The sequence below is a fragment of the Triplophysa dalaica genome, chromosome 1 (assembly GCF_015846415.1).
Source record: "Triplophysa dalaica isolate WHDGS20190420 chromosome 1, ASM1584641v1, whole genome shotgun sequence".
Taxonomy (NCBI): domain Eukaryota; kingdom Metazoa; phylum Chordata; class Actinopteri; order Cypriniformes; family Nemacheilidae; genus Triplophysa; species Triplophysa dalaica.
In genome coordinates, this window is record NC_079542.1 from 21,955,741 (window position 1) to 21,980,412 (window position 24,672).

A 24,672-nucleotide genomic window follows, 5' to 3' on the forward strand; every position below is an offset into this window, starting at 1 on the left:
ACAGGCACACATACACATTCTCAAAAACCTTTGCAATACTGAAGTTAAGGCCAATTCAATATCCCAAATTCCCCACTTAGCTAGGATTTGTTTCTTGTGCTTATTAAAAATGCATGTGTTGAAACTCAAGATTTATTATGTTACTTATTATCAATGAGCAATAGACCATTTTAACAAATTAACAGTAACAAGGTAGCCTACTTTAAAGGACTCTAAGGTCTTAAAGGTTATTGTAACAATACAACAATTACTTTAAACATAATGAAATTACTGTTTAGCCAATTCCCAATTTACTGGTTTGGTAAAAATTGTAACAAAAAACTGCAATATAACATTTATTTAATGACAGTTCTATTGCTTTTAAAAACCGCTCCAGACTTTGTTTTCCAATAATACGGGAAATATGTTGGCTGAAGCTCTGTCTCAGCTTTTCAAAGAAAATTATGAAAGTGTTTTTAAAAGAATTTATGACAGAGAGTCGAGCAGGTAATGGAGTAGATAGGCTGCACATTCACACACACAGAAAACAATTGTACATTTGCCTATGCAAATAGAATTAGAAACTACAATTTATTTAGACCGAGAGACCGGTTATTGACGAAAAATAAAAACTTGCATTCAATGAATATCAATCCGTTCGGGTCTAGGATAGTTGAGCTCTGACCACAATTCGCACGAACCCTATGAACAAGAACGCACTGCCATCTAGTGGACAGATAAGCAAATTATAACAATAATACCAACAGCACAATCATATAATAAAAGAATAGTAATAATCTGTAACAAAACATGTTGAAAGAGCTGATTCCTGACAAAATGGCTGAATGTGTCATCATTCTAATCTCACCCGGATGAAGGATTAATGTTTTCAGTCATTTCCGCTTCATGTTTTAAATCAACGGGATATTTCGTACGGATTATGTGTTGTTGATGCTTTTAACCGTTTGTTCTACGTCAACTACATTTTTCACGTGTCGATATGGCTGTTTCAACATGTCAGAAGATCACCTTCGCCTCGTGCATCGTCGTCTGTATGTCTTTGTTTCTACCCAAAATGTTTTTACCCAGAGAGAAGAAAGACAAAGTCCACACGAAGGGTAAGATCATCAGAGAAATCCCGCATACCAGATTTATTATCACATTATATTTAAAAACGCTGATTTTGACCTTCCCTGTGATCTCTGTGGTCCCTGTTACCGTTTTCTCCCTTACTGCCCTACTGTTCCTACATTTCTAAAATAAATCATAGCCTTTAAATAAAAACCCTATTTATTTATGTTTCCTATTGACAATGGCAGTGTTCTGATAAATACCGTATCCGTTTTATTTCTATTGTTAATTATTATTTATTTTACAATAGTCAATTCCAAATGATCACCTTCTGTATAACTTCATATCATTCAATTTCATTTTATTGCTCTTTTACAGTTTGAATTATTGATAAGCAGGTTTACATTAAATGTATATTAAGACGGATAGAAGTGACAGGAATTATTTAATAAATTGAATAAATAATACATTGAATTATAGATTTTTTTATTGTCTTTAGGTTTTTAATCAGGCCTTTATATTCTGAAGGATTTCAACCAAGTAATATATATAAATATAAACTTTATATATTGAATATAGGTTGAATCATTTATTTTATATGAGGTTACCATGGATTAGATTAACCTGGAATAATACATTGTATTATTATTTATTGTTTTCTTTTGAAGTTGGGCCAGGGCATTTTCCTCCTATAGGACATGGCTATTCTTTCTCTGAAGATTATGTTGACTGGAACACAGAGTCTCATTACAACAAACACTACATCCCAGAGGTCATTGCCAGAACCAAGAGTGTTGGCAAGCCAAATCTTCTGGTTCAAGTCATTCCTGTGTATGGCTTTGGGATCTTCCTTTACATAATCTACCTGTTCTTTAAGGTGAGCCAAATCAAAAATTACTCCGACGTATTACGTACCGACAGAAATATTTTTTCTATTGTTATTGTTTCCTGGTATGTTTTTTTTCATTAGTAATTTGTGAATATTTTTCCACATTTTAGAATAATAAACTCAGCACAACTCAACTAATATTGTAGGCCTACAATAATATACAGTATATAAACATTTTTATTTATTATGAAAATTATGTTGTGACGAAGGAAAATTCTATATTAATTAAACTATGCTATAGCATTTGGAAACCTTAGAATTTTTCTTTAAGAACTTCTAGGCTTTTCATCATTCAGTTTACAGTCTCATCCAGGGATGCTTTTTCCACAGTATCGAAGGACTTTGAGTCTTTTCTAGGCTTCTATTGAATTTTAATGTTATTTTTTTACTTATTTAGCTCAAATCATGCTTTAAAAAGAAATTAAATATATATTTTTTTGACTTCTAATGAAAGAAACTATGCTGCCATAATTAAACTTTTGTATGCATAAATGAATTAAAACATTTAAATCTACACATTCAGATAAAACGTTTTTTAAGTTTTTTTTTATGCTGATCCAAGTTTATCTTAAATCTTTTCACAGCTGACTTCCAAGGACAAACCCCACAGACAAAGGTGCAAATTTCCCATACTGCCACCAGAACACATATTTGAAGAGATGCGTGAGTTTCATATTTATATTTACCCCCAACCCTACTCTATAATGTAAAGATGCTATATAATGTTTATAGCACCCCAGTGTACTGTAAACTGGACACTTTCGTTTTATTTTTATGTTGTGCACTCTTAGCATATCAGTAGCTTAAACCCCAGATACGGTTGATCAAGATTCTGTCCAAGCCTGCTAGGCTTTGTTCTCTTCTTTTGTTAGATCATGATCAGCAATCAGAAGTAATGTTGTGTAAGCCTAACAGCATCCAATACCAATTATCTGCATGTCTTTTGGATCAGTGCTAAGAGGTTTAGCTCCATTTATCGAATGAATGTCAAAGGGTGGAGGGAGCAAATTTGACAGCGCAATCAGCATTGCATTCACTCTCTCTATGTCGTTTTTGTTAGCAGATTATTCAGACAAAAATCATTATTGTTTTCCAAAACATGGTAGGTATTGCCAAGTATACTGTAGTATTGTATAACCCAAGATCATAAAAAACGAAGCATTTGTATTGTTTCAAATGGTACGCATAGAAAGAAGGTAGGATCTTTATCTGGCGATTCATCTGGTGAAGTACAACGTAATGAAAGCTTCTGTAAAATGTAATTTCTTATTTTTATGCAAACAATGTTTTGGACACTTGAAAGGAATGGTCACATGTTTGCTTGAATCATTGTATCTAAAGTTTTTTTTAAATAAATTTCCATTCTCTCCCCATTAGCGACTTGTCCATTGCCGACCAGAACGTGTGAAAAAATGAGAGAAAAAAGAATATCCAAATTTGCTCACCCAGCTGTCAGGTAAACGTTTCATATCCCTCAAAGAGTGCTGATCTTTTGCAGAGTCCTTTTTTAAACATATCTTTTAAATAAATAATTTGTGCTTTTATTTTCTACAAATATTTTGTGAACTCTACATCTCTTTAGTGTCCACACAAAATAAAAGATTGTGGACTATTCAAACCCTTATAGTCTAAATGAGTTGTTAGAAGTACTAAATTGTTCTTTTTTTCAGGTCACGCAGGGGGACACGGAGACGGGAGGAGAAGAAGCTGAAACAGTTGAGGGAGATTACCCAAATGATGCAAGAGAGACAGCTACGAGAGGGAGTCACACCAGAAGAGGAGGCCGAGGAAACCCCCTATACTGCTGACTGGGAAGGTATACCTCATGCTTATGTATTAGGTCCGCTAATTAGACAATGTTTCAGTTGCATCTGTTTTTATATGCCTAATTTTATTTATTGCATCCAAAGGCTATTCAGAAGAAACCTACCCAGAGTATGATATTCCCTGCCGCAGACGCAGATATCCAAGCGTTATACTGGAAGAACCAGACCAAGTTATACTCACAGCGGAGGAGCTTGCTGAGAGAATGGAGAAAGAGGAGGAAGAAGAAGAGCCTGCTAAAAACGACAACAAGATAAAAGAGGAAGTTCACAGAGAAAATTATGAGGACAAACAAGAGAATGACAAAAAGGAAGATGAAGAGGAGGAAGATGATGAGGAAGAAGACAGTGAAGAGGACAATGATGAGGATGATGAGGAGGATGACATTGGAGAGGACCAGCCCTGTCTTCCTAAAAATTTTGATGAGGATGATGAAAAATTGAAGTATCCAGGTGAAAGAAAACAAAAACCAAGCACAAGACGACAAATCACCTTCAGCGATCACAGACATGTCTTCCATTATCCAATAGGTGGAGCTGTAGGCTGCAAGTATGAGGAGGAAGAGGAGGAGGACCATGAAGAAGAAGAAGAAGAAGAGGAGGATGAGGATGAAGAGGAAGAAAATGGGGATGAAGACTATGAAGATCCGCAGAATGAAGAGGAACAGAGTGAAACAGAGGAGAAGGAAGAGGACCCGCTGATGGAGGCTGAGAGTCTAGGTTTTAATGATGATGTCGAATGTGATCCTGAGGAACAGGAAGTAGATCTCATTGACTTCCTCCAAACATACCAACCAGAGGTAACCCTCATGTCCAGTCAGTCACTGTCTCCCAAAACTCAAGGACGTGGAACACTTAGGATGCGAAACAAGAAACAAAAGATAAAAAAGTAGCCCCATTATTTTTTTAAAATAAATTAATCTTCAGTTCTGCCCTGTGGTACCTTAATGTGAATATTTATTTTCAGGACTCAGTTTTTGTAACCATTGTGATTTACTGATCAAAATATGTTAAGGGATTTGTTTTTAATAGCACTAGCACTAATAGGTTTGATAAAAAACGCACTTGATGGTTTATACAGTAGAACCCTCTTCCCCAAAGATAATCTTTGCCATTAAACTTTTATAAATTTCCTTTTGATCTTATTCTTTTTATATATACACTCACATTTATAATCAATTGTATTGCAGTTTTATTGTTTCTAAAATCCAAAGTATTTGTGATCTTAAATCATTTACATTTAAAGATACGTCTTATTTCTCTCTGTCAATCATTTTATGTAAAGCACTTTGAATTGCCCTTCTGTATGAAGTGTGCTATATAAATACACTTTTCTTGCCTTGCCTAAAAACTAATTAATTTTTAACCCCATCTGTACTTGAAGTACAATTCTAAATATCGGAGATGTAAAAAGTCACTGGAGTTCAGATTTATTTTTTCATATCTTAGTTACTGTATACAAACACTGTATATAGACGAATGTACATGTTTATAAAACAGCGTGACATTATACATCAGTTTAATACACCAGTGGTGAGTTTTCAAACAGAAGCAGAAAAACACATATGTCGTCATTGTTTTATCCATTGAAAGCAAACTTAAAATGTTAGAATGTTACATTGACAGAGAATAGAAACTGCTGGAATGGTTCACAAGGCAGTTAAAAATGGCAAACTTTACTTAAAGTAAACATCACAGATTTCTTTGCAAATTGAAAACAATTATATATATATTTATATTTCTTTTCCTAAAAAAGTAATATTAAAAATACTTTTCTGGGGGAAAGATGTATTTTAAAATGTGATGTCTAAATCAGCACATTATGATCAAAGGTAAAAAACAAACATACAAAACAGTAAATGCTATATTTGCAGCATATTAATTCACCGGATTAAATAATTGAATTGATTTCTGTTATGAAATATTATTTGATGTTTTTAGTGTAATTTACGGTTTTCTTTTGTGTTCAGAACAAAAATCTACTTTATTCCTCATTAAATCAAAATACCACAAAAAACTTTGCAGTAAATTTTTTAAAACGCATTCATTCAAATCTAATGTTGTTAGTTTTAAGACAATAATAAAAGATTTTTGCAGAAGACTTGGCCGTGAAATCGACCTTAAACTGGAATGATAAATAAAATAAAAATCATCCGCATTATAATGCTTATGTGTGGCCACTTAAATCAAGACTTCTTTACGGCTTGAAAGAATATACTTTGACCAGCTTTAAGACCAAATATGAATGTAATGTCAGTATTATTCTGCAGGATTTGTCAATTAAATTGTTTCATTGCTGATACAACATCACCATTATTCCCTTGACATCATCATCACCCTTGATTCATTAATCATGTTTAGCAAAGAAACATCGGTTTACAAAACATAATAAAAACAAGGGTGTTTTTTTTTCAAACTTTGTTCCTTTAACATTTTGCACACCTTTTCATTTTGTAATGTAACAGAAAAAAAATACACATGCAGCAGGAAACGTCATAGATGGCTTGTGAACAAACTGTCTTAATGTGTCAATCAATGACTTTCTGTGTTCAGAACCTGATCATTCTGTACAGCTACAGCCCAGTACACTGTAAAGCTACCAGTTGTTCTCAAGAGAAAAGACAAAAGCTTGGATATCTGCATGATAAATAAACACTGGCTGAAGAAAACAATTTAGCATCTCACCAAGCATCAAAAGTGACTTGTCCAAAGGCACAATATTTACAGCTCTCCACCAATAAACACTCTGTATAAAGTGCGCCGTTCAGTACATCCCCCCACAAAGCAGTGGGTCCGAACAATTGAGATGATAATGTACTTACCCTGATATTGACCCTCACATTAAAAGACATACCACACACTTTTGTCACCATTCCTCCGGAGCATTCACACTGGAGTTATTAGTGTAGATCTGGTGAGCTATTCGTTTTAGGTCATTCTGATGGTGTACAAGCAGGTGAACACCAATACATGTCACTCAGGTCCGAAGTAATGCAGTTTGGACATGATCTAATGATGTACTCCATGAATCTACACCAAATGTTCGAATGCAAATGCTCCGAGTCTGTGTATGAAGCACAAGGAATTATGGGCATCGGGTAAAAGAAAATCAGCAGACTGAAAGGAAATCTATAAATATGTATGAAAATACATAAATAATGTGTAAATATGTCAGACAGAAATACTTCGTACACTGGCTAACAATTCTGAAGCCCTCATAAAGCATGTGCACTGTATATTTTTAAGCCAGGTGACATGTGTAACCAATGCCATGTCCAAAACTCTGTTCATTAAGTAAACAAAATACTCAACCTGTTATAAATGACAGCTACATGTTACATTTAATCTGAAAGTTAAAATTAAATTGTTAGTGAATACGTATTATCCTTGTAGAATTATGACTATGGAAAAATAAAGTTCATTTTTTCATCATAGGGTCACAACATACCACTGTAAAAGATTCTTAATTTAACATTACCAAAATGTTAGTGTCACCTTGAAAAACACAATATCTGTTAAATAACGGCAGCACACGGATCAATAGGAAAAAAGTGGTCCTTGTGCTTTCCCCCCAATATGATGCCCTTTTCTAAAACATATAGCCACCTTTCTCTCACAAACATTAACACAAAAAGACAACACACACAATCTGTGGCCATACTTGCTCATGCCTCCAAATGGGGGGAAGGGGGTCTTGAGAGAGGGGCCTTGCAGTCTTGGAGCTCACCACAGCCCTTTACTCTGTGATTCTGATTGTATATCAGTCTGGCTGGGTCCTTTTTTAGTTGTGGCTGGTGGAGAGACAGTTACTCGCAGGCTAGCTTGCTGTCGAAGCTGGACAGGGCAATAGCAAATGCCTGCAGGGAGCACATGGGGTAGTTGTAGTCCATAGTGAAGATGTCTTCTGCTACACGACCGAACTGCATCACAATGTAATCCGCTGATTGAAAGAGAAAACACATCAATATATATTATATATTCTGTGTTATAATAAAACTAATATGCTCTGTAGGTTTGTAGAACAGAGCTTTGTCATGTACATTGTTAAAAACTATAAAATGCTTTTTTTTAACTCACGGTCATTGTCATGAATTATCTGAAAGTTTTTGACAGACGCTTGGGTGACCCTGCCATGAAAATTGAGCACATAAGATTGCGTGTCATCGTTCCACACAGGCGTCTTGTTGTGGAGCTCTATCGCACTCTCTGTGCTTTTGTTTTGCCATCGGGCCAGCAGAGTCTCATGGTCCTGCAAAGCAACGAACAGATGTGGAAGGATTAGCTTTCCATTAAACTGCCTAGCCCTGCTGCTAAAGTTGACATCCATATATTAGGTCCAAATAAAAATGGCAAGGCTTTTGGTTTACTCTGACTAATCCTTTATATTATGACTTACTGCACAGCAAGCATATTGCTTTATTGAGACTTCAGCTTCTTACACAAACAAAGTTCTCTCACACAGATCTTTTTGCTAACAGCTCCCTTGTAGTCGATTAATGCACTTACATTTCGAGGCCGGATGGAGACTCTTTCATGGTCCATGCTCATTCCAGGAATAATGACACTCATCTTTCGTGGTCCCTTGAACCCTAATACATTAGTTTCCTAGAATAAATAAACAGCATCATTCACATGTGAAGTGACCCTTTGAGGCTATGTTTGATTAGACACACATTTACGAATCTACAAAAAATAAAGAAATTCTTAGAAAAGTGTTTCTTGCTCTACATCTATAAAAAGTGATGCCATGTAAGAATCCACCACCAGGGGTCAGGCTTGGTTTACTTCCCTCTTTCACTGTCATGCTGATAGATCTAGTGCCCTCAGGGCTGGGTGCTGGCTCTCTGCTGGTCACGAATCAAGATAATGCTCATAAACTCACATAACAGATAGCTGCAAGCTCCTGCCGTAGATTTCCAGCATCCAGGCTAGATGTGGTCTTGACTGGGTTCATACCGCTGTCATATACCGTAAACTTGGTACCCATAAGATTTGATCTGTGGAGATTAAACAGTAAGTGTAGATACTCTGAATTCTAGTCACACTGCAGTAAAGACTTCCAATTACATGTATTGGTCATATTTTATCTGGGAATGAAAAGGATAACATCGTTTTTGTATTGTGACATGACTAAAATAATATAATAATATTTCTCTCCTTGTTTTTTTCTATTTTATTCTCATGCGAATTCTTATTATCATAATGTTAAAAAAATAATAACGTAATGAGACTTAGAATTGAAATGCATTCATAGATCATGTTACTGTATGTATGATATTTGTTATATAGCTGCGATGTGAAAAATGGCAATTTTTCTCTGGGGTGCCAGGAAAATACCGTAAAATAACAGCGTTGTCATGTAAAATGACACCTTTTCCATGTATTGTTGTGTGAATTATCTAGCTTTTTACCGTATTTTGAAAATAGATTGTAAAAAAGGTAATTTCCCAGCAGCTGGGGTGCCAGAAATATAATATACAATAACAGTTTAATTTTTTTTTAATCAGTTTTTATATAACACTGCAAAAGGAGTTTTCTTCATTTCTTTAGATAAAATAAATTACCTCTGATAAATTAGGCCAATATATTTATTAATCTTAAAATCACTCCTATGTGATTCATTCTTATTGATCCAGATTGAAATGGTAAATCTTTCCTCTCCCTCATTCCTTATCTAAAGAATCTTTAAATTCCCCATACTATAATTAGAAAGGAATAAGTGCACGCTCCTGATATGAAAGAGGGCACTCTGGTGCGCACCAGTAATGAACCCAATTACAGTTTTAAATAGACTCATCCAGTTCTGTGAGCAACGCACACATGCATACATAAACTCATTAAATGTCTCTTAAACATTTTGAGAGACTCACACGTCTCTTGCAGAGACATGTCTCAACAGAGCAGTATAGATTAAGGTAACACAACAACGTTATGAATCACAAAGTACAATGAGTCATCATGAATCAATATACCTCAGTTTGCCGATGAAGCTCTCGCCACCTCGAGATAGGTCAGTAGGGTCGATGGAGATGAGGTAATTAGATGTTTTGCTCTTCTTTCTCTTCCTCCCAGCTAAAAGGAAAACCTGTAAAATAGCTAAATTTATTACATCAAGCTTAGAGGCATAAACATTCAAACACAGGGAGCAATTTCTACGACAGCTCTGTAATGACAACTCTCTGAGTTTTTAGCATGTTAGTGTACATTACATATTAATGTATTTGGTCTTGGCGGAATATATCTACAACCCTGCTGCAGTGGATCCAGTACAGAGACTTGGTACTGCCAATACATCCACAACATGCTGCTGTGTGCATATAAGGAATACTGCTGCACATATGACATATATGAATAAACCCCATATCTTACATGATCACCTTGTAGCAGATCTATACATGTGGAGCTGGGGAAGGAGGAGGGTATCTGAAACGTGCTGCACTGCTACAACAATCACTAGCCGAGATTTAAAGACAGAGCAGCAAGCTTATCGACTTCACTGTGTAGAAGTTATTATGTCAGATTGGTTTAGACTTTAGGACTACCCCATCTAGAGTTTCATGCCAGAACTACCGTTTAATTTACAGAAGAAATATTTTCATATTTTCTGTTATTTAGACCTGTTTCTCAAGTTATAATTTTCTCCAAATAAATGCAAATAGAAAAAACATTTTTAATTGAAATTTGGGAGAAATGTTGTAAAAAATACATGGCAGAATTAAACACAAATGATCATTTTACCTGAACACATACCTAGAAATAGTAAATACAGAAAATAATTTTGGTCTTTTTTTCAATTTATTTTTCTGCAGCTGTATTTATACAAAGTATATAAAGAGCGAGAGAGAGATGTTCAATAACAGCAGTGGTTGGTATGCTGGTTTTAAACACCTTGTTCAAAGATCAATATAATAATGTTTTACTCAAACTGTTGACACAAATGATATGAAATGTATGTGTATGTAAAATGTTATCATTGCCAGTGGCTATTATCTGTGCCACCTGAGGATGTGCTAGGAATGAGAAATTGTCATCTGGTAGATAAGACATTTGGTAAACACCGTTTTCATATAAACATTTTTGGTAAACATTTTTCATATAATATTTCATTTATTCAGATAAACCTCATGCCCTGTTCAACAATATTATGGCTTAATTACATTTGGTTAAATGTTTCTGTTGGTTAAATTTGTTCCCTTTCATTAAATCAATCATTAGAAGCTCAGATAAAAAAAATGTCACTGATTGAGCTTGTTTGCTAGAGCACAACAATAATGAAATCTAAATAAACCATGATTCCCTTAGACAAACAGAGACAAATGGGTCTGTCTGACCTTCTTTCCATCCTCTCTCTCAAGATGGAGGTAGTAGGTGGGGTACATGCCCCTGTCCATGCCCTTCTTATCCCGCGTGATCCTGCACTTTACAGTCACTCCTTGGGGGGCGGGTCTGAGAATAAACTCCTCCAGGTCATCCACATCGATGGATGGCTCGTTGGCCAATGGGGTGGAAGCCGAAGTCGCCTCCTGTTTGAGTGATTAGGCATACAGAGCACCAGACAATTTTAAATGTACATATTGAATAATCGGTGTTCATTACTAAAAAATAGTTGGCCGCGCTCCATTCTTAACTATGCAGCTGGGTCCAGTTCAAATGAGCTTCATAGCAAAAATAAATAAATAAATAAATGAGTAATGCATCCCTGCTCTCTGAAATGTAAGCAGCTAGGATTAAACACGAAATGTTTAATAGCAGAAAAAGCAGCCCAATGACGTTAACCGGGTCAGACCCAGGAGACACAGATGAGCCACACGACCAAATAAATAAGAACAAAGTTCAGATAATGCAATATTAAAGCTCCTTGCAAACAACACAGACGTAAAGATTTCAAATGAACATTTTTATTGATAATAAAGGGATTTATAAGATTTCTATGTCTGCAGTATGAAAAACACATTGCTTGAAATTTGATATCGGCTTCCAAATTCCTCATTTATCTGCTCAGGGTGTATGTATACATGACTCGCCATGAAAAAGAAAGATCTTGAAATATTACGTTGAACTATAATAAATAAAAAGATTTTTCAGCTTTACAGAGCGTTGTGCAATCTCCAGTGAGACAATGGCTGGGGCAGGGCTTTCATAAAGGCACGGTTTCCATCACCAAGTTATATTAAGAAAGCAATCATTTCACTGTTGCCATAGGAAACAACAGGACTTGAACCCTCCATTTCCAGCGTTGCGGGCTTCGTGCCCAAGCAGACACAAGAAAATATATCCTAGCATGACAAGAGACCGTCTGCTTGTGTCAGCACTGGATGTATAACACTGCTGAAGACTGAGGAAATCCCATTTTGAGCTAACAGTCATAGACGCAGTGGACTGTCAATTGGTAAGAGGCTTAGAATAGTCGGGAATGGACAGAAGTGACCTTTAGATATGCGAATTGCTAGTTAGGAAAGCAACCGTAGAGTACCCCACCAGATAGTCGACAACATGTCACATACGGGGAGTGATTTTAGCGTAGGCGACCAGCAAAAAAGTGAAAATTCTCTTGTCACTGAATTGCTTGTATTTACCTCTTCCTGGTATTTTAAATTTCCTTTTCTTTTAAGATTTTGTTAATTTTAGTAAAAGTTTTAGCAATGTATTTCATTATTTTTTATGATGCTTTATAAAATTCATTAATTCAATTTGAGTTTTTGTTTATCATTATAGAGATATTTTGAAGAATGTTGCAAACAACATTGGCCACCATGGACTTCAACTGTATGGACATAGTCGAAATATGTTATTATCACAGCCCTATTAACACAGGATACTGTAGGCTTGTTTTTGGATATAGCCTAATTATAAACTTGTTATGAAATGGTGGCACAACAAAATAATATATAATTGAAAAGTGCCCTCCCATAATATACAGTGTCTTTTGTATTGTATTCATTTTGCATTGTGTACACCAAAGGTGACGCGCAACATAAAAAACATTCTAATATTAATTGGCCACTGTGTGGACCAAATCTCTTAATAACATGGGATTTCTGGTGTGCACAGTGTTAAACAGTTGCACAAATACTGGCTAATTTGCTTCATTACTTCTGCTGTTCGATTGTCAATGCTCTGTAAATTTCCTCTTATCAAGCCTACCCAATTTGCTTTTATATATTTTAATTAGTTTGATAATTATTACTTATATTATATGTAACAAAATCTGGTTGGCCTTAAGTCTCGTCATTGCTCTTCGTTGTACTGCATTCACCAATAAATATAAAGAAGTATTTAATTGGTTTAAAAATATATATATTTGTAAGCCACATGATGATAATAATAGCCCAACAACATACTTTATGAATATTTGCAACCAAAAAAGAATGAAGGCGGTGATATCGCATAGTCACGCAAAATCAACACACAGGAAATTCCATCAACGCCAAAGCACTATGTAGACACAAAACCAATGAGACATCTCAAAATATCTTCTTTTGGCTTCCACAGAAACCACATTTCATGATTTCAGGTTTTTATTATTATTATTATTAGACACCCTTCATGTTTCGTCACTGGGTTTTGCAAATATCTTACCAATAAAAAGTCTCTAAAAGTGCTTGACAACTTTGACAGCACAGTAATTCATCATTTAAAAAGTACATAGTTTTTTTGTCCTTTTCCTCCCTTTTACAGAAATTCACATATAAGGTTTCAGAAGGACAGTGACGATATACCGTCTTTAAATGATATGAGAGTGAATAAATGATGACCGAATTTCAATTTTGGGGTGACCTAAAGGGATAATTCACCCAAAAATGTAAATTCTTTCATGAATAACTCACTCTCAAGTTGTCTGTATAAATGTCTTTGTTTGGTTGAACCTAGAGAAATATATGTAAAAGAATGCTTGCAACCAAACAGTGTGACTACCATAGTCAAAAGTGTCTAATAATATAATTTTATATAATGTTATTTCATTAACGTTAATATTAATTTGTATTATTATTTTACTGTATAATAATCGCATAAAATAAACAATTTGTTGAATTGTGTTGTGTTCATATTTTTTTTAATAAACAATTTGTTGAATGGGTGCTGTAGTTCGGTCACTTTAAACGAACTGCATTGTACTTTGAAATCTAGCGGTTGAGCTTGGTTATCGCTGTCTAAATTTTAGAGAATAACTGTTTTCTCGGTTTCTTTTGATTGTTATCGGAATAATCTATAGGCACTCCACAGACTCTCTGAATGTGTTCCGGAAGTTCAGTTGGGGGTCACAAAAGTGCGCATGCATGCGCAGTTATGTTTGTTTATGTTGTTAAGATAAAACCGTCTATAAGCATTCTTGCAAATATCTTTCTCTGTGTTCATCAGAACAAATAAATTACAGATTCGGAACAACTCAAGGTAAGAAAATTATGACAGATTTGTTATTTTTGGGTGAACTAGACCTTTAAATAATTTGAGGTGACAAAGTGTAGAGAAACTTAACACAGAAGATTGCTGCCATCTACCTTGCTGGACTTTTTGCTGGTGGCGGATCCAGGTCTCGTGTTGCTGTTAAGCTGAGATGAGCTTGAGCTGACCAAATCATCTTCATCCTCCTCCTCATCAAAGTTCATGCTACTGGAGATCCCTTTGAACGAGAGAGGACATGGTGCTGATCATGCAGCGTGCTGACGGCTGAACATGAGGACAGAGCATAAACAGGCACGAAGCAAACATAAGGCATTAACACTGCGAATAACTGCACTCTGATGCCAAAAGAGCATATGGCATAAATTCAGCAGAATCAACAAACTGAATTCATTCGGTTCAGAGAAAACTCTTTTCACTAAGCCTGTTTAACAAACGAACAGAATTGAAAAGGATAAAATGATTGTCTGCAGTCTGGTTTGGCACATATGTGAGTAATATAGTATGGCACAGAAGGAAGAGAGAGAGACAACAAATGCCAGTCAGTAGATCTCATAATGGTTAGTTGCCAGATGATATTACAGGATCATTATGTTATTTCTTGTTAGCTGGTATCTAGAGACGCAATCTGCATGGCTCAATCATATTGGTCATAGGATCTCTGTCTCTCTCTCCACTCTCGTTTCAATCTGAGGACTATCGCTGTGGTACCTTTCTTCAGCATGGTGACCCGTAGGTCCTGTTTGCCCTGTGACTGAGTGCTGCCCACTGCCTCCCCATGGCCCTCTGCCTCGCTCTCCTGGGCAGGTGAGTGGCCCTCGGTCAGGATCTGAATCTGGTTGCCCAGCTCCTGACCCTCATCCTGGAAGGCAGCGGGCCCATCAATTCCTGTGGTACCACCACAACACAGTAACACCATTAACTCCACCTATATTAGCAACCATCTATATTCATGGTGTTCTGAGAAAACATTAGGAAATGAAGACAGACATTTAAATCTGAGTGCATGAGGAATGGATTCTATAGATGTACTGTGATTTGAACACGTAATGTTGCTTTGACGCAGCCTTCTTGGTGAAATATTTATGTGCTGATGCTTTTAAGTACCCTTGGGTTTTCAAGAATTTGCTAATCATCTATTTATAGATGCTCTTATGTCAGCCGGGTTTTGTGTTTCATCCAATTAATCACCTTCACTAGGAGAGAACATACTGTCCTTTGAGCCTCAGCCATGCAGTGCAACATACTGGACAACCAGACTACATCCATCTGTCCGTCCGTCCATCCATCCATCAATCCATCACAATCAGGTCATTATAGATTATAGACCTCGCCTCCTCTGCTGAACATTTTCTGACAATTAGCTCTGACTAGAATAGTGCTTTTGATTGCACCATGATTGTCAATGTGCGATCGTTGACACATTTCCTAGTAAAGTCGAATTTCAAATGAGAAAATTAGTGGGCTTGTATTTTCGCTGCGATTTGATTGGATGTTTAAAAACATCCGTTGAATTGCAAAATGGCTGACAGTTAAAGGAGAGGAGTTAACGGATGCTTCACTCAAGCGTTCTAACTTACGTCATTAAAAGGGATAGTTCATCCAAAAATGAAAAATCTGTCTTCATTTACTCACCCTCAGGTTGTTTCAAACCTGTATAAATTTCTGTGTCCAATGGAAAGAGAAAAATATTTGGAAGAACCTTAGCAATTTTCAGTTCTGGGACATCATCCAATACAGTAAGAAAAGTAAAAAAATATTGTATTTTTTTCTTCTGTTGAACACAAAATTAAATGTTTTTAAGAATTTAGGAAAACAAACAGTTCTGGGACACCTTTGACTACCATTTCATTTTCCCACTATTGTAGTCAATGATGTCCCGGAACTGCAATTTACTTAGAGTTTTCCAAATATCTTTCTTTGTGTTCATTGGAACAAAGTCATTTATACAGGTATGAAATGACATGAGCATGAGTAAATGATGACAGAATTTTCATTATTGGATGAACTATCCCTTTAAGATGGATAGTCATTATAGGAAGGAAGTGCATTTTCTGATTTTAACTAAAGATTATGAGGGCACTCGAATTTAAAAAAGAAAATGACCAACATTGATAAACTATTTACAATAAACGCTGCAATATTTCATAAAAAAATATAGGTGTTGTTATTTTTTATTTCACGGGAACTTTAAATTTACATTTTAAGGTGGCTGCTGCGGACTGTGTCGTAAGAAGGTGAATAATCAGAGAAGTGCAAAAGAACATGAGGATGAAAGCACAAGAGAGAGAATACTCGTGAACAAACCGGTTTTATTTCCGTTATTCTTCGAAGCTTCAACTCTAAGAATAGCACACATTATCCGATTTAGTACAATCATCTGTGAGTCACAAATCTGTGTTGGATGTAACATCATGTCGTGTAAATCTGCAGTGACCTGTGTCGAAGTCTGCTGCACAGATGAGTTCGAGATAATGATAGTTTAGCAGTCTCGGCAGCACCATAATTTAAAATCAATGGAAGTATTGAAAAGCTTTTTTAGACAAGCAAATCTAATTCACTCTTTTGCTCAGTTAATTTTAGAAAACAAAGAGAATGTGTTCTTTGAGAATAGATTGGCAGCGGTCCATCGTTTCGGTGTCTCTCCAGGGGCGTGTTCATTAACGCTGTGCACCATGCTGTCAGTGGTGGAGAAAGTCTCGAAAATCCTCGACACGTTCACAGATCAGAGGGAGAAGAGTTGAAAGGAGGAAGAGTGAAATACAAAATCACAGTATGGAAAACATGACGTCACAGTGAAAAGATTTGTATAGCTGTGGTATCTTAAACAAACACACCACATGAGAGATGGCAAATTGCAGCGTGTGCTATTTGACTCTAATGATGAGGTTTTATTTCATTATGTTTATTAAATATTCATTTTTTTGATTAGAAAGTAACTTCGTTCTTGCTGATAATGTCTGACATAAAAGAAAAATTACGCATGCCTAAACGATTTATTGGAGTCCTTACAATAAAAAGCAATTCAGCAGAACTCTCAAAATAAATACTGATGGCATTGTGCCCTTGTATATGTTTACTGACATAAGCCATAATACAAAACCTAGATGTGCATGTCCATATAACCGTTTCGACAGCAACAGAAATGGACAAAAGTGAATGTCCATGTGAAAAACATAAAAAAAGACAAATAAATACAAGAACAAAAGAATCTAAGCTGAGGACACAGATGCCTGTGTGGACTGCCTCAGAACATTTCCAGTCGGTCATGGCTGTGACACATGTCAATATCAAGTGAATATTTCCTTCTATAAAGACCAATTACACTCTTAAAAAAAAAGGGTTCTTTAGATTATGAAAAGGTAAGAAAGAGATGAGCCTTTGACTGAATTGTTCTTTGTGGAACCATAAAGGGTTATTCTATGGCATCACCTTTTGTAGCACATTTATTTTTTGAGAGTATATGTGAATAAGCAAGTTAAAGGAAGCAAAATCCTAGAAGAAGTAGTATGAGAAACAACTTAAGCAACAGATGCAAGTTTTACAAGTTTTTGAAACATCAAACAAACTAGCAACGACCAGGATTTCTCTCGTCTTGTTCCATACAGAACCTTTAACAGCTGAAGAACCTTTCTGTTTCACAAAAGGTTCTTTGTGGTGAAAAAGGGTCCTTCAGATAAAAAAAAGGATAAAAGAGAGGTTTACAGAACCTTTGAGTGAATGGTTATTTGTGGAAACAAAAATGGCTTTTCTATGGCATTACCTTGAGGACCCATTTAAGCACCTTTATCATGCTGACCATTACACAAAGAGAATACACAGATGTCTCTCACACAGACATACACAAAGACACACATTTTCGTGCACATGCTGGGCCTGACTGTAAACAGGCTGCTCAGCTGACCTTTCTGCTTGCCCTTTTTCTCCTTCTTGGCGCTGCCAGTCTGAGGAGTGGAGGTAGGCGCCTTGGTTTTTTTAGCCGAGCGAGGAGCCTGAACCTCCGCTACAGGTTTAACTTCTTCCTGCTCCGCTTCTTGCACTACATGAGGGTTTGCAGGAGCCAACGAAGAACAGGAGGGCAGAAGGTACACATAACAAAAGGATAAGGAAAAGGGTTCAAATGAATGAGAGGAAAGAAAGTTAGCAAAGACATGGCCCTCACAAAGCAGATTTACAGCTTTAGCTTTATATGAGAAAATTCAGTGTTCACATGTGAAACAGGTGCGAACGCAAAACTAAACCTCCCGCTGCCTCCATCCACTTCTGGATGCAATATTAATTGAAGGGGATAGAGCAGCTGTCAGAGCGACTGTGAAATCAAAGCTTTCAGGCCCAATTCATTTCTTCTTACAGTTTGCTTCTTTGAAAGCAATAGTTTGCCCCAGAATTTGAAATTCTGTCTTCTTGAACTCATTTCAAACACATATGCTGTTATATCTTCCGTGGCTCACAAAAAGAGAATTTTGGAGAATCTTCACAAACGCCTTTAATAGACAGTATAATGACAGTTAAAAGTAGTTCATCGACTCAAGTGCTGAAGTCTAAGCTTTAAAAGCCATACAATAGCTTTGTGTAAGATAAATGCGAAAATATTCACCAGTCAGACAGATCAAAATAATACAATTATTCAAAAATAAAAGTGATCTTATTTGAAGGAATAGTTTACAAAAAAAAGAAAATAATTTACTCATCCTCATGTCATTTCAAACCTTTATGACTTTTCTCTGCTGAACACGTAACAAGATATTATTGACTTGCATTGGTTTCGTGTCCATACAATAGAAGTAAATGGGTGATTGGTTATTAAGATTTTTCTAAATATCTTATTTTGTGTTCTGTGGAAGAAAAAGTTAAACGGGTTTGAAATGACAAGAGGATGGGTCAAAGAAGACAGAATTAGCATTTTTGGGTGAACTATCCCTTAGCCTAACTATTTGATTATGATGCTTTTTGGACTTCGTAAATAATGTGGGTAAAATATGTTGTTAACTGTGTATATTTTGTGAACTGCAGTGCTTTACGAAACAGATCAGCTTAAGTGTATTAGCAAGATTCAATAAAGTGTAACTGCACTCAGGTGTATTACAGTCAGTTTCAACCCTACTGCAGCTACTGTACACTATTGACACTAAAGGATGTGAAAAGAAAAGCCTGTCAAATGGTATAGGGCAGAAGTAATCAATGGTTTTGTTATGGAATAATTAATTTATTAAAAAAAATGTAAATGATGAAGCCTTGAGAGTGATGAAATAAAATGCACAAAGTAGTGGTCAGTTACTAAAGCTTTATATCCCATTGAGTTAAGATCAGGTTGGATTAGAAACCAGGGTTCTCACTCTTTCCTAAGATGCCGAGGATAACACTGCAAATTATTCATAACCGTTCGCTGTTCGTATCAACAGACATTCCTCCTTTCATCAAAATTGTTTAAGCTTGTGGAGTGTTTTATACTTATGCTGAAAATGTCACATGATCAGCATCAACTGAATGAAGATTCATCGTATTCATTTAATAAAAAATATTTTACAGACTTTTACAGTTTTCTTTTACATCATTTTTTCTTTCATTTTATAAATGTGCTTAGAAAATGTACTTCAAAAAAAAAACAACAAATTTACAAGTTGGGTGTAAAATAACATGGGAAACATGTAACAGAATATTACTGTTTTTTACAGATACCTCAACCTGATCTCACATAATTTCATAGTTATTTTACGAACTGACTAATTTGTATGAACGGTGTGAATTTGACAAAAACGTACGATTACTAGAAAAAAGCAATACTGAAGCCACACCCATGACCCCGCCCCTAAACCTAAAGTCACAGAAACAAGATGTTTTACTTAAAAGTACGAATTCATACGAATTAGCCAAAATTATCCAGCTTGTAAAATAGTTATGTTATTGCCGTGATATAGTGTTGGATATCTTTTGTTACAGTGCTGTAGGTGGGGGCTGAGTGATATTCTTATTTAAGGCTCACGAAGAGGAATTTGTTTTTGGGAATTAATAAACAAACGCAGTTCACTATGCATGCAAGCAGATGAGCACCAAAGCAAATATCCATGTCAAGAATGAAGCCAGAGAAGAAAATAAACTAGGATAAACTAACATAAAAGGTTTTCTTTTGAGCTCATGGTACGTGGAGCTTAAGATCAAGCTGTTGTTAAACATTTTAATGTGGATCAACAACACAAACAATAGTTCTTTATTGCCTGTGCCGTTAGACAGTTTTATTATGTAGAGCAGGAGTCTTCAACTAAAATTTCTTGAGGTCCAGTAAACAAACCTTCCTTACCAGCTGAGGTCCGGACAATTAAATACCTAAAAACATGGCTTGATTGTTTTTTGGCAGACCAAATAAATAAACATGTCTTTTCATAACAATGTCTGACAACAATATAATGAAGGAAAATGTCTTTATTTTCCTTCTAAAAGTGTTTCATGCACTCTTTTACTATTTCCCCATCAGTAAAGGGCTTGTTATGTTTTCCTAAGATCCACTGTATTCTTAGTGAAAATTCATATGCTTGTTGTTGGGCAGGCTTTGAGATCATATATTTCCGTGTTCTTACCTCAGACTGCTGCTGGTTATTTTCTTCATAGTGTCTATGTCTAATTTCGTAATGCCGTTTAACGTTTCCACTTTTAACAACCGCAACAGACTTCAAGCAAATGAGAAAACCGGCCTTGTGCATGTCGATGCAGGAAGAATATATGTAAATCTCTAGACCCATTCATTACGGAAAACATGCTTTTCAGTGTCAACTTTTCTTACTTTTAAAAAGGACATTGTTTTTCAGTCACTGACAGTTACAGGGAGTATGTCTTGGCTATTTTCACTCCATGAGGTTGACGTCTGAATGTAGCAACAGTGCGCATATGTTAACTGTCCGTGACACCGTAGGACCCAAACTGCTACTGAGCGGACCTTGATGTCCATGGTATACAGTTGATTGCATTAGAAAATAATGTTAGGTGTTCATTTATTTATTACGTCAAAAAGCATCGAGATCTGTATCGACATGAATAACTCGGAACTATGTTTGCACACAGGTCATCAAAAATGAAGCGGGGGCCCTGACACCGACAATTGTCTATATACAGATGAGTGAGGCTGGCAGTGACACTGTAGGGTTTATTTAACATTGAGCAGTCTGGGAAGGAGATCACTTGAGTAACTCAAGCCAGTACCGCTGACATTGTGAAGAATGGCAGTATTGTTTGCTCAACAATCAGCAAACAAGCATTTCCATTTTCAACCACAAGCCATTGTGAACCACTCTGTTTGAGCAGCTTGAGTCGATATTCACATGTCAGCAAAATGACAGCTTGATATAACGCCAGATCCCCTTGAGAGTGAATGTTGTGAAACTCAATTTCTAAAGTTTTTTTTATTTTAGAGGTCGAATACAGAATTTTAAAGCCTGTACAACCAGTTATGCCTAATTCACTCATTTGATTGGCATTCCAGTCACATTTCTGAAGGGACAACATGCTATGAGACATTAAACTGTATTTTTTACCGTGGTAAATGGTGCTGCTGTTGCCGCTGAGGTAACTCTCCACAAGTGGCGCCTGTTCCTCTGACTGTCGGGTCCTACGCACTCGAGATCGCCCGTCTAGATTAGATTGTACCATCAGTGGCTCCTGACGTTTCTTCTTCTGTTTCTGTTCCAGTAGCGCTCGCTGCAAACACAAAGACACATTTACAGATACACACATTTATCTTAAGCGCACAACATATAACTTATTTCTAGACACTTAAATATGTCAAAAATAAACTGCAGGGAATTACTGGTGCTCCTGGTTACACGATACATGCAATATATGATCATAATCATGTGAATGTTGAATCACGATAGTGGAATAACAAATGTAACATTTACTGGTATAGAAAAAAAACGTCTCGGGTTACTTGGCTGTAACCCTGTTCCCTGAAAAATACCAGAATAGCAACACCGCCGCACTGGAAGTGTCTGGACCCCCCAAGGTTGTGTGACGTGTGTGAACAATCCGAGAGGAGGCCTCAGATATGACTCTGGGATGTAGACTCCAGGACACGTGAGCCTGGAGTGGCATGGACATCCAGACTATATAATCTAACAAATGTGTGCGGAGAGGTCCAGCCCGCCGCATCACACACTTGCTGCAAGGGGATACCTCTTGCTAAGGCCATACAACATGAAACCCCCCTTGCGGAATGAGCCCAAGGAGAGTCATCTAGGAGGGATACTAGGTCCGAGAACCAGATTCTGGTTGGCCAACGGGGAGCTATCAATAAGAGGCGAGACCCCTGTAGACGGACCTCAACCAGGACTCCCGGGAGCAGGGCTATCGGAGGAAATGGGTAAAGATGCAGTCTGGGCCACGTATGGGCAATCGTGTCTGCACCCAGGGGAGCTGGATGTGTCAGAGAGAAGTAGAGGGGACATTGTGCTGTTTTCTGCGTAGCAAAGAGGTCCACCTCTGTTTCGTAAAATCTTTCCCAGATTTGTTCGACTACTTCGGGGTGGAGTTTCCATTCCCTGTTTGCTCTCACATTCATATGCCCCAGGATTTAAATTGCTCTGAGGGACCGAAATTTGCCCTCTGCCCAGGGCAGAATCTGCTTGGCCAATTTCTCCAGGTGACGCGACCACAGTCCGCCCTGGTGATTTATGTACGAGATTACTGAAGTGTTGTGCACCTTCACTAGGACATGGTAGCCTCGTAACTGCCGGAGGAAGTATTTCAGGGCCCGAAATACAGCCATCATTTAGAGGCAATTGATGTGCCATTTGAGAATATGACCTCTCCAGATCCCTTGGGCTGGATGGCCATTTAAGACCACACCCCAACCTGTGAGGGATGTGTATGTCGTTAGCATCTTGCATCGACAACACGGACCGAGAGTGGGACCTAAAGTCAGAAACTGAGGTCTGAACCACATATAAAAGGGTGCAAAGCCCGTGGCGCGTCACCCTTATATGCGTCTTGTGGTTGGCCCTTGGATACAACCCCCTGGCTCTGAACCACAACTGAAACAGTCTCATATGAAGGAGGTCCAGAGGTATCACCGTGGAAGCCGCCGCCATGAGACCTAGAACTCTCTGAAAGTAATGATTTGTCACTTTCTGTCCTAACCTGATGCTCCTCAGGGTGTTTTGGATGGACTTGACACATGGAGGAGACAGTTGTGCCTGCATTTTGATCGAGTCCCATATGACCCCGAGATACGTTGTATTTTGCTTAGGGGAAAGAACGCTTTTTTTGACATCGAGTCTCAGCCCTAGAGCTTAGAGCTAGGACGACATCCCGATGTCGAAGCGCTAGCTCTCGAGACTGGGGTAAAATCAGACAGTCGTCTATGTAATTCAAAATGCGGATGCCCCGGAGTCCATGCATTTTGTGTACGTGCGGGGTGACAAGGCTAGGGCGAATGGAAGAAACCGATACTGGCAAGCTTCGCCCCCGAAAGCGAACCTCAGGAATCTTCTGTGTTGTGACAAGATCTCTATGTGAAAGTATACTTCTTTGAGATCGATCGTCACGAACCAGTCGTGACATTGAATTTGAGACACAATCATCTCGATTGTCGACATTTTTCACTTGAGTGTCTTCAAGTAGCGGTTCAATCCACGAAGATCTAGATCTGGACGTAACCCCCCATCCTTCTCGGGGACTAGAAAATACCGGCTGTAATAGCCTGACTCTCTGTCTGATAGGGGAACATGTTCTATGGCCCCTTTGTCCAGCAGAGCTTGTAATTCTTGTGTCAACAGATGCACTCGCTCCGGTTGCACCGAAGTAGAGACCACTCCGTTGAAACGCGGAGGGCGATATGCAAATTGAATTCTGTATTCTTTGGTTACAGTCCTTTCTACCCATCGAGAGATACCTGGCAGTAGTTTCCACGCTGTCAGCTTCTCTGACTTGAGGGATGCCAGACATTCGGTGCCCTGCAGTGTGGCAGGAGTCCGCTTTTTGAGGCCGCTAATGAGGGTACCAAAGAGGATCCTCTAGTTTCTCTTGGAATTCTGGGCGCCCCTCTCCGGGGGGGCACACCCCCAAAGTCCCGGGCACACATGTCTCAGCATTTCTGCTTCTTAGAAGAGATAAAGCGCCTCATGTTCGGCCCTCCTGCCTCTGCGAGGGGGGGGCGCAACTCGAGACACTCTCCCTGAAGGCCTCAGGTAGAAGGGACCCACCCGAGACTGTGTGCCTGGCCGGGACTGGGGAATTGATCTGGAGAGGGTGGCCGACACTCCAAACGCTTGGGTACGGCAGGGGTAGATATTTTATGAATGCCTCCTTGTGTCGTCTCGCCTCCCGGAACCTGGTGACAACAGTATTAACCGCATCTCCAAACAGTCTAGAAGGTGAGATCGGGGCTTGGTTGCACGGAGAGACAAATCTGTGGCGCAGTGTAGGTCTGAAAACGCTGCTTCGTCAATAACCCCGCCAGTGCTGACATCATCCAGTAGGTCAGCTTGGTACGCCTGCAGAACAGCTATGGTGTGCAGGGCA

General features: G+C 37.7%; 2 protein-coding genes across 7 annotated transcripts in view; one reads left to right on the plus strand and one right to left on the minus strand.

Annotated features, from left to right (window-relative positions):
• The first annotated feature begins 806 nt into the window (after positions 1-806).
• On the plus strand, positions 807-4,814 carry ric3a (RIC3 acetylcholine receptor chaperone a). Of its 2 annotated transcripts, XM_056753739.1 has the most exons (7): positions 807-1,097; positions 1,719-1,927; positions 2,524-2,602; positions 3,317-3,395; positions 3,610-3,755; positions 3,850-4,215; positions 4,294-4,814. In XM_056753739.1, exons 1-7 carry the CDS (start codon positions 980-982, stop codon positions 4,653-4,655), a joined length of 1,359 nt encoding a protein of 452 aa, XP_056609717.1. In that variant the 5' UTR covers positions 807-979; the 3' UTR covers positions 4,656-4,814. The 2 variants fall into 2 exon arrangements, with proteins under 2 accessions (XP_056609717.1, XP_056609710.1); XM_056753732.1 differs by having other exon boundaries at positions 3,850-4,814.
• Positions 4,815-5,180: 366 nt separating this feature from the next.
• Positions 5,181-24,672, minus strand: part of tub (TUB bipartite transcription factor) — a 75,582-nt gene continuing 56,090 nt past the window's right edge. For 4 of the 5 annotated variants that reach the window (XM_056752049.1, XM_056752077.1, XM_056752068.1 and 1 more), the window contains 10 exons: positions 21,690-21,852; positions 18,068-18,202; positions 14,875-15,051; positions 14,262-14,383; positions 11,094-11,285; positions 9,735-9,847; positions 8,645-8,759; positions 8,269-8,367; positions 7,840-8,011; positions 5,181-7,702 (listed from right to left, as the gene is read on the minus strand). In XM_056752049.1, the coding sequence (XP_056608027.1) occupies positions 7,569-7,702; positions 7,840-8,011; positions 8,269-8,367; positions 8,645-8,759; positions 9,735-9,847; positions 11,094-11,285; positions 14,262-14,383; positions 14,875-15,051; positions 18,068-18,202; positions 21,690-21,852 (1,422 nt within the window). In that variant the 3' untranslated portion in view covers positions 5,181-7,568. The remainder of the gene's footprint in view (positions 7,703-7,839; positions 8,012-8,268; positions 8,368-8,644; positions 8,760-9,734; positions 9,848-11,093; positions 11,286-14,261; positions 14,384-14,874; positions 15,052-18,067; positions 18,203-21,689; positions 21,853-24,672) is intronic. The other variant, XM_056752084.1, reaches the window with a different exon arrangement.

Coding starts and splice junctions, on each gene's coding strand:
- ric3a (XM_056753732.1), top strand. CDS start 980: ATGGCTGTTTCAACATGTCAGAAGATCACCTTCGCCTCGTGCATCGTC. Junction 1,098..1,718: donor AGACAAAGTCCACACGAAGG/GTAAGATCATCA, acceptor TTTCTTTTGAAG/TTGGGCCAGGGCATTTTCCT. Junction 1,928..2,523: donor TAATCTACCTGTTCTTTAAG/GTGAGCCAAATC, acceptor ATCTTTTCACAG/CTGACTTCCAAGGACAAACC.